Consider the following 9,670-nt stretch of genomic DNA (forward strand, 5'->3'; position numbering starts at 1 on the left):
CCCATCGTGGAGCAGGCCCTGTACCAGTTCTCCAACCTGCTCAACAGCAAGTCGTTTCTCATCAATGTGAGCGGGGGCGGGGCCTGACAGCGGCGTGGGCGGGGCAGGGTCGGATGGGGTCTGCGTGGGCGTGGCCTGAGAATGGTGTGGGAGGGGGCTGGGAGGGCGAGGCTTGGCCTGACAGCGGGATGGGCGGGGCCTAGGAGGGCGGGGCGGGGCCTGGGAGGGCAGGGCGGGGCCTGACAGCGGCGTGGGCGGGGCAGGGTCTGATGGGGGCTGCGTGGGCGTGGCCTGACAATGGTGTGGGAGGGGGCTGGGAGGGCGAGGCTTGGCCTGACAGCGGGAAGGGCGGGGCCTAGGAGGGCGGGGCGGGGCCTGGGAGGGCAGGGCGGGGCCTGACAGCGGCGTGGGCGGGGCGGGCTGAGCTCTGACCTCCGGTCCCCACAGTTCATCCACACGCTGGAGAACCAGCGAGAGTTCTCCGCTCGCGCCAAGGTCTACTTTGCGTCGCTGCTGACTGTGGCGCTGCACGGCAAGCTTGAGTACTACACGGACATCATGCGCACTCTCTTCCTGGAGCTCATGGAGCAGTATGTGGTGGCCAAGAACCCCAAGCTGATGCTGCGCAGGTGCGTGGGGGGCGGGCAGGGCGGAGCCGGCAGGGGCCAGCCTGCGCAGGTGGGTAGAGAGAAGGGGACAGCCGAGGGGTGGGCTGGCGTCCCTGGAGGTAGAAACCAACCCAGATTCCACCCCTCGCCGCCCTCCGCATCAGCTCTCGGTGGAAGACGGGGGCTGATGCTGCCTCATGCCCAGTGGGCGCCAGTGATGGCAGGCTACACATGTGCATCCTGACGGGACCCAGGGCCGGGGAGAGACTAGGCTGGCGTGAACGTGGCCAGGCGTTTGAAGAGCTAGCTGGGCCTCAGGGGCACTAGGGGTCCCTTGGTACAAGGCCTGTCTGCATTCCCAGGTCTGAGACCGTGGTGGAGAGGATGCTGTCCAATTGGATGTCTATCTGCCTGTACCAGTACCTCAAGGTTGGTTCCACCCCAGCCTAGCCGGGGGTGGGGGGTGGGGCCAAGTGGTACTGTTCCCTCCAAATGTCTAGCTGCCTTTATAGCACCTTAAGCTGGGTCCAGCCCCTCTTAGACAGGTTTGCTTTTTGCCCCTGGGCATGGTCAATCCCACTACGCCTCAGGTCTAGGGGGCCTCTTACAGGCACAAAGTCCCCCGACGCCACCCATGGCCCCAGACTGGCTCCCAACCCTCCCACCCACTCACCACCGTGTATTGCTGCAGGACAGCGCTGGTGAGCCCTTGTACAAACTCTTCAAGGCCATCAAACATCAGGTAGAAAAAGGGCCGGTGGACGCCGTGCAGAAGAAGGCCAAGTACACTCTCAACGACACGGGACTGCTGGGGGATGACGTTGAATACGCGCCCCTGGTGAGCTCCCCAAGGGCCCGGGGCTGCAGGGGTACCTCGCAGGCTGAGCTAAGGAGCTTGCACCCTACTTGTCTGTGGATGGGACCCACGCGGGGCCGGTCACCTCCTTTATCAATTCAGAGTAGGGTGTTTTCTCTGTGCTGGGCCCGCGCCAGGTGGCTGACACACACACTGTGCTCAGGGAGGGGCTGGGGACCCCTGTAAGGTCCTGACTCTGAGCTAGAGGTTTCCTGGACACCCCAGTCTGCTGCCGGGCTTCCAGAGGGCCCAGCATACCGATCGTGTTGGGTGGTGAGTTTATGTGCACATGTGAGAGGCGTATGCCCTGGGACAGACCTTGAGAGGGTGTGTGGCTTATTAATGTACATGGTGTGAGATTGTGTGCATGGTCTGTGCACATGTGGTCCTGTGACGTTGCGTGGTGACGTTGCGTGGTGACGTGTGAGTGAGCTGTCCTGTGAGCCATCCCCCCTCTGTCCTGCTGAGCCCAGGGGGGAAGGGTGAAGCCGGCTCATTCTGGGTGTCTCAAGGGCTCAGACCCAGGCCAGCCTGGCACTTACACCTGAGGGCAGCTGTGGGGGGCGAGGCTGGTGGGACAGAGAGTGGGCCCCCTTTTGAGGTGGGTGTAAGTGAGGACCCCTCCCCTGCTGGCTCTTCATTCCATGTCCCCCTGGCAGACTGTGAGCGTGATTGTCCAGGATGAAGGGGTCGACGCCATCCCGGTCAAGGTCCTCAACTGCGACACCATCTCCCAGGTGAAGGAGAAGATCATCGACCAGGTGTACCGCACGCAGTCCTGCTCCTGCTGGCCCAAGCCTGACAGTGTGGTCCTTGGTGAGTGTGGTCAGAGCTAGCCTGGACATGGGTGCCCACGTGCCCCACTTTTTGCCCTGTGGAGGGACCCTGCCCCGATGGCTTCCACATCCAGGGTTGGGGATGGGCAGTGAGAGGGACCCCGGTGCAGGGCGGCTTGTGGCCCGGGAAGTTCCTGGAGCTGGGCTATGTCCTCCCACAGAGTGGCGTCCTGGGTCCACAGCCCAGATTCTGTCTGACCTGGACCTGACCTCTCAGCGGGAAGGCCGGTGGAAGCGCATCAACACGCTGATGCACTACAACGTGAGTGTGCAGCCGCGTGGGGCAGGGTTCCCAGCCCCGGCACGGTGGGGAGCATGGCCTGCCCTCATGACCCTATTCCCTAGGTCCGGGATGGAGCCACCCTCATCCTGTCCAAGGTGGGGGTCTCCCAGCAGCCTGAGGACAGCCAGCAGGACCTGCCTGGGGAGCGTGAGTCCCTGCCCTTGCTCCCCGTTCCCTTCCGGCTCTGCTTCTGGGCACACGCACTGCCATCCGCCCTCTGCTGCCACCTAGGGGAAGTGCCAATCCCAGCCGGGAACCCAGACCCCCAGACACCCGGGTTTCAGTCCTCGCCCTGCCTGTGGGCTTTGGGCCTGGGCAGGGGTCCGTCAGCACCCCACTCCCCACAGGCCATGCCCTCCTGGAGGAAGAAAACCGTGTATGGCACCTGGTGCGGCCGGCAGATGAGGTGGACGAGGGCAAGTCCAAGCGGGGCAGCATGAAGGAGAAGGAGCGGACCAAGGCCATCACTGAGATCTACCTGACACGGCTGCTCTCGGTCAAGGTGGGCCACGTGGGCTGCGGTGGTGCATTGGGGCACCGGGCCCCAGGGTCACACTGAGCCCCACTCCCCTGCAGGGCACATTGCAGCAGTTGCGGCTGCTCTCGGTCAAGGTGGGCCACGTGGGCTGCGGTGGTGCATCGGGGCACCGGGCCCCAGGGTCACACTGAGCCCCACTCCCCTGCAGGGCACATTGCAGCAGTTTGTGGACAACTTCTTCCAGAGTGTGCTGGCACCTGGGCTTGCGGTGCCACCAGCCGTCAAGTACTTCTTTGACTTCCTAGACGAGCAGGCAGAGAAGCACGATATCAGGGACGAGGACACCATCCACATCTGGAAGACGAACAGGTGAGGGCTTCTCACTGCCACCGGCCCTGCCCCCTGTTCTCAGCAGCATCCTCAACCCCTGTTGCTCTGCCTCAGTTTACCGCTCCGGTTCTGGGTGAACATTCTCAAGAACCCCCATTTCATCTTTGATGTGCACGTCCACGAGGTGGTGGATGCCTCCCTGTCGGTCATCGCACAAACCTTCATGGACGCCTGCACACGCACGGAGCACAAACTGAGCCGCGTGAGTCAGGGCGGCGGGCCACAGGGGCTGTGGGCAGGTCTGCCGCAGAGGAGAGCTAGGGCAGTCACCCAGGGGACACAGAGGGGCCTAGACTGCATGGTTTCCGCGGGGGAAAATGGGTGGCCAGTGGGAGCCCGGGGGGTGAGTTTGGGATGTGCCAAGAGCTGCGGACAAAGGCTGATCTCCAGGGGTTGGAACGGAATAGGGTGGAAGGGGAGGCAAGGGGAGTGACCCACCCTCCCCAGGCAGGCCCTGCCGGCTGTCCTCAGGCTGCTGGGAGACCCCCACCTAGGACAGGATGACTGAGGCTGAGGGGCTGTTCCACCCGCCCACCAGGTGGGGAAGAAGGCTCAGGGCAGAGCCTAGAAGGAGATCCCTGGGACCCTGTCCCCCTTTTCCTCCCATGTCACTTCCCCCCACCTTACATAGGCAGAAAAACTGAGTTTTATTTTAGTACAAGTTATCAAATTAAAAAATACAGTTGTCTTGATGTGAACGTTGGGAATTTGGGTAGGGGTGGCTGGTCCCCTTGGCCTGAGCGTCACTGGGCTGCGTCCCCCACAGGACTCACCCAGCAACAAACTGCTGTACGCCAAGGAGATCTCCACCTACAAGAAGATGGTGGAGGAGTGAGTGCCGCCATACCCCAGCCCCCAGTGGTGTCCCTGAGGGCTGTTCGGGCCTGGGATTGGGAGGAGGGCCATGGTGGGCCTCTGGTTCCCCGTGCCCAGCTCACCCCTTCCCCTACCCCATACAACTCCCCATGTGACCATTCCCGCAGTTACTACAAGGGGATCCGGCAGATGGTGCAGGTCAGCGACCAGGACATGAACACACACCTGGCTGAGATTTCCCGGGTAAGGGGGACGTGCTACTGACCCTCTCCAGGCTGAGCCAAGGCTCCTACCCCTCTCCCACTGCCCCTGTGCCAAGCCACACTGAACTGCAAGGCAGGGGTGAAATTGTGCCCACAAGGAGAGAAAAAGAAGGGGTGGGGCCAGGAGGGGGCACATTTGTCAGATGGGCCGGCACACGGGTATGGCTCTGAGTCACATGAGGAGGTGAGTCCATGCATGTGACTGAGTCGGGGGGAGTGTGGAGGTGTGAGCAGCTCTGTACCAGCCCTGCCTGCAGTGTCTGCTGTACTGGCTATGTCTGGGCAAGCATCTCACTGGGAGGGACAGAGGTGATTCCATGTGCACATCTCTGCTGCTGTCCATGGTCATCGGTGTGTCTGGGGCTACACAGTGTAAGGGTGTGGTCCCCTGTGCCTGCTGGGCTGGGACGCCACCGCGGGCCATCACATTGCAGCCTGCCACTACACTGTCCTGGGGGTCGCACACTGTCCCTGCCTGCCCTGGGGGGTCCCACAGCACCTTCCTCATCCTGGGTCTCACTGTCATCCCCCCTAGTCACACACGGATTCCCTGAACACCCTCGTGGCACTGCACCAGCTTTACCAGTACACGCAGAAGTACTACGATGAGGTAGGGCCCAGGTCTTCCCGGGGAGGGGGTACTCGGGCAGTCCCTAGTGGGTCTGGTCTGATGGGTCGCACCTTCAGATCATCAACGCCTTGGAGGAGGACCCCGCTGCCCAGAAGATGCAGCTGGCCTTCCGCCTGCAGCAGATTGCGGCTGCACTTGAGAACAAGGTCACCGACCTCTGACCTCCAACCTCCAGCCCTGCCTCCTAGCACAGGTGCGTGATGTCCATGTGGGGCAGCGGGCGGCCCCTCAGGATGACGCTGAAGTGGCCGTGGCTGAGACCTTCTCTCTTCCCAGCAGAGGACGAGCCCCAGGCATCTGGGGTGGGTGAGCGGCGGGGGACTCCCACCCCAGCATTGTAGACGATAGCGTCTTTCTCCTGAGCAATACTGCCCGGGCCCCCACCCCAGCACCAGCTCCCTCCTGTGGAACCAGCATCGGGTGTTCTGTGTGTCAAGTCTCGAGTGACTCGCAAACGTGCCTTATGACGATGCCATGCTGGGCCGCAGGGCAGCTGAACTTCAGCCCCTCCAACCCCGCCCCATACCAGCAGCTGCCTCAGATACCCTGGGTTTGGCCTCTGGGTGGGGTCTGAGTGCCTGTGGCCCCTGGGGCAAGTTCCTGGACTGTGTCTGTCTGTCTGTCCCTCTGTGGAATGGAAGTAGAGAAAAATGGTACGATGGCTTCCTGACCTCACTGGGCCTCCTCAGGGGCATGGGCGCTCCAAGTGGACTCAGGGGCCACAGGGTCCCACCTCAAAGGTCACGCTAGACGTCAGACGTCGGCGCCCAAGCAGCCAGAGGGGATCCAGCAGACAGGATCCTGATCACGGCCTGTCAGACAGGCTGCCTTGGAGGCCCTGTCCAGGCCTGAGGGTCCTGGAGCAGCTCCACCAAGACCACCCCACCTCTTTTTGTAAATCTTATTAATTGTAAATCAAATACAGCTGTCTTTTTCACTGCTGGTTGGCTGGGTTCCTCCTGGGGCTATGGATCTGTCCCTGCTCATGCTGCTGGAGGGGAACGAGGATGCAGTCTAGCGAGAAGCAGGAATTGGACCGGATCCGGTGCCATCTGGTGGCCTCAGCGGCCTCCCACCTCCCTTTCTCTTGGGCTGGGCTGCTAGGAACCATGGAGGCAGGGGGGCCGCAGGGCGTGAGTCCCCTGTCTTTACCTTGTGCTCTCAGGACCTGTTTCCTGCTTTCTAGGACAGGGATAAGAGGCAGCACCCCACAGCCCCTCCTCTGTGCAGACCCCACTGGACCCTGGGGGTAGCTCCAGGACCGAGTCTCACTGCTCACAGCCACGGGGCCATGAGGCAAGCTGCTTCTCAGCCCCATGCGCTGCTCCAGGATGACTCAGGGTCCGTGTACCTGAGAGTGAGTGACATGTTTGCTGATGGTGGGGGAGTGGGTTGCCCAGGAATCTGGCACTGGGAAGAGGGGTGTTGCTCCCAATTCCCAGGACACAGGGCAGAGGCCATTAGAAGTGCTTGTGCGCAGGTGTTACTGCGGCATGCTACCCTCAGGCAGAGGCGGCACCAGCGCATTGGCCCCTTTCATTCAACACGTTCCTACTGAGTGCCTGCTCCATGCCAGGCACTGTCCTGGGCACTGGGGACACAGTGGCAAACAGGACAGACTGGGCTTGCCCACAGGGAGCTTCCTCTGTGCTCTAGGAACACCAACCCAAGCAGAGGGGGCTTGGTGCTCCATAACAAGGAAGTGGGGTGGCCCAGCTTCAGATAGGGCTGGACCCAAATGCTCGGGTCTCTGGTTCCATTTGTCTGAGCTGCTTCCTGACATGCATCGATTCATCTTCAGGCAGCCCCAGCCTGTGTCTCCCTTGCTGGGGTACGTCTTTATGGCTGCAGGGTCTCGGATGGATGAGGGCAGCTCCATTCAAGCCACATGAAAAAGGATTGTTGTCTGCCCCAAGGAAGGGTACAAGGCAGACAACTAGCATCCCCTGCCCCAGGATCCCCCGAAATGACACTGTTGCTATGGCTCAACACTGGGCTCCTCCCTTACCAGAGACCTGGCTGGTCAGGAAATCTGAACAAGGTGCTGCTAAGTCAAAGCAAGGGGATGGGGGGACAGTCCAAGTGTGCTGAGCTGGCGGTCCTTGGGGCAGGGGGCTGTGAACCTGGAGGCCTGGTTTCCAGACTGGACCCCTGAACACCTCTGTTGCTTTGCCTCCCACGGACTTGTCACCCCTTTCCCCCTGGGTGACGGAGCCGCCAAAGGTTACTCAAAGCCCACCTCTTCTGAGTAGTGAGAAGCCCCAGAAAGGGGTTAATATCCCCGAACTTACTCAAGTGTGAGGCATTTCTTCCATTTGGAAAATTAACCATGATTTGGGGTTCTCTTCCTGCACTTATTCTCCAGACCAGGAAGTTACAGGAAGAGACATAGGTGGGGTTTTGCTAAGTACCGTTTAACAAGTTTTACAATAGAAGCTGGTAACATTCAGTAAAAACAAGTCAGATGACACTCCCTTAGACAATTAAGTGATCCACTAACAAAGGCTTGATTTAGCAAACATTCCTTCTCCCTCCAGCAGCTTCCCAGTACCTTTACATGTCAGTCAGTAACCTGTCTGTCCTTGAACCAGCAGCCTTGCTGTGTTACAACTCTTTATCTTACAACAGAGACTCAATAGCCTGGGGAAAATTTCCTGTCCTTTGCAAGGTCAGTATTTGAAACTGCAAGTCTTTGGAACACCAGGCCCTGTGAAGTGCATTTGCTTTATGAATCCTCTACACACCTCCTCTACCCCTTCCCCACTGAGCAGTCAGGAAAGAAGGGAAGGGCCAGTGAGACCCCACACGCACTGTGAAGCTTTGAGATGGCTGCAGGTCCAACACTCTGACACCCAGGGGAGGTTTCCAGCCTCACTCCCCGCCCCCGCCCCCGCCCCTGCCCCTTGGAGGACAGACAGGAGAGTGAAGGGGTGCAGGGGCCTGTCCTTTCGTGGGGCCAGCGATGGATAGAAATTGGGCACAGATGTTACCATAGGAGCAGGGGCAGGTGGTGCAGCCCTGAGTGGTCAGGCAGACGGTGACTGTCCTTCCCATTTCTCACTTCCCTCCTCTTCCTAGTGTAGTGAAAGGAGGGAGAGGCAGGATGAGAAGGGACGATGGGCAACCTTAACCTTTCCAAGCCCCATAAAATGTTACAGAACCCAAGGTCACATCCTGCTTGCTTGTTACTAGCAAGGACAAATTGTGCCCTAAACCAGCCCCTCACCCCACCACCACCCGGCCCGTCTGGTTGGCCGCAGCCAGATTTATTTATTTATTTATTTTAAAAAAGATGACCGGTAGGGCCGGCCCAGTGGCGCACTGGAGAAGTGCGCCGGTTGGGAGCGCGGTGGCGCTCCCGCCGAGGGTTCGGATCCCATGTGGAGACCGGTTCCCGCTCACTGGCTGAGCGCGGTGCGGGCGCAACACCGAGGGTTGCGGTCCCGTTGCCGGTCAGTAAAAAAGACAAAAAAGGAAAAAAAAAAAAAGATGACCGGTAAGTGGATTTTAACCCTTGACTTGGTGTTGTCAGCACCACGCTCTCCCAAGTGAGTTAACTGGCCATCCCTATATAGGGATCCGAACCCGTGGCCTTGGTGTTATCAGCACCACACTCTCCCGAGTGAGCCACACGCCAGCCCCAGATTTATCTTTTAGGAACCTCATTCTGACCGCAGCCAGGAGGGGCCAAGACAGGATGAGACCAGCAAGGAGCTGTTATGGTTGGTAGTTCAGTGAAGAGGTGGTGGCTTGGGCCAGGGAGAAGGGGTGGGTGTTGGTATTTTGGGGTGACGCTGAATCACAGCAGAAGGTGGAGGGAGACGGGTTTGGGTACTCCCCTCCCATAGTGGGCTGTCTGCCCTGGCCTAGCAGTCCTTTGCCCTATGCCACCCACTCTCTTTCCAGGTTGTCTGCTTTCACCTGGCCAGTGGCCTCCATCCTCCTTTCTGTTCCCCGCTCAGGACTGCCTGGAGGTTCAGCCTAGCTCTCTGCTGGTGTCACCTCTCCAGGGGGGCTTCCCTGACCCCTACTAGGCTCTGACTGTACCTTTCCTTGATTGGGGGCTCCCTGCACTCATCACCAACACCTGAAACTCGCCAGTGGTCACTCCTCTGCAGTATTTATACCACCACCCCATTCCTAAAAGGCACCTAGGTTGGGGACCTCCCCTGCCTGGGGCCTGGGTGGACACACCGGGGGTTCCCCGTGCAGGTTTGCTGAATGAAGAGAGGGTCGGGATGGGCCCACAGGCCCGCAGTTGGGCCGCTTTGCTCTGGGCAGCTCTGGCCAGGATCCAGGCCAGCGGTGGGAGAAGCCTGGCGGGGCAGGATGCCCCTGGGTTGGCAGACATCTCTCCACCCGCTCAGGTCCCCCCACCCACCCACCCACCGGGGAGAAAGGAGGGAACCAGCCGCACCGCCCCTGGGGAAGGGCGCGGGAGGGGCCCACTGCCATGAAGACGCGGCTCCCGCCCCGCCCGGCCACAGCGCAGACAAAGGCCGCTCCCCA

General features: G+C 60.5%; 1 protein-coding gene across 1 annotated transcript in view; it reads left to right on the forward strand.

Moving 5' to 3' along the window:
* Positions 1-6,102, forward strand: part of PLXNB2 (plexin B2) — a 24,834-nt gene extending 18,732 nt beyond the window's left edge. The window contains 15 exon segments of the mRNA XM_008568938.1: positions 1-66; positions 448-629; positions 971-1,037; positions 1,300-1,446; positions 2,124-2,280; positions 2,462-2,562; positions 2,646-2,730; positions 2,931-3,085; positions 3,270-3,430; positions 3,506-3,653; positions 4,218-4,282; positions 4,435-4,510; positions 5,066-5,140; positions 5,218-5,354; positions 5,441-6,102. The exon segment at positions 1-66 is cut by the window's left edge and continues 4 nt beyond it. Coding sequence (XP_008567160.1) covers positions 1-66; positions 448-629; positions 971-1,037; positions 1,300-1,446; positions 2,124-2,280; positions 2,462-2,562; positions 2,646-2,730; positions 2,931-3,085; positions 3,270-3,430; positions 3,506-3,653; positions 4,218-4,282; positions 4,435-4,510; positions 5,066-5,140; positions 5,218-5,322 — 1,590 coding nt within the window. The 3' untranslated portion in view covers positions 5,323-5,354; positions 5,441-6,102.
* Positions 6,103-9,670: the final 3,568 nt, after the last annotated feature.

This window comes from Galeopterus variegatus, unplaced genomic scaffold (assembly GCF_000696425.1).
Source record: "Galeopterus variegatus unplaced genomic scaffold, G_variegatus-3.0.2 Scaffold454, whole genome shotgun sequence".
Taxonomy (NCBI): Eukaryota; Metazoa; Chordata; class Mammalia; order Dermoptera; family Cynocephalidae; genus Galeopterus; species Galeopterus variegatus.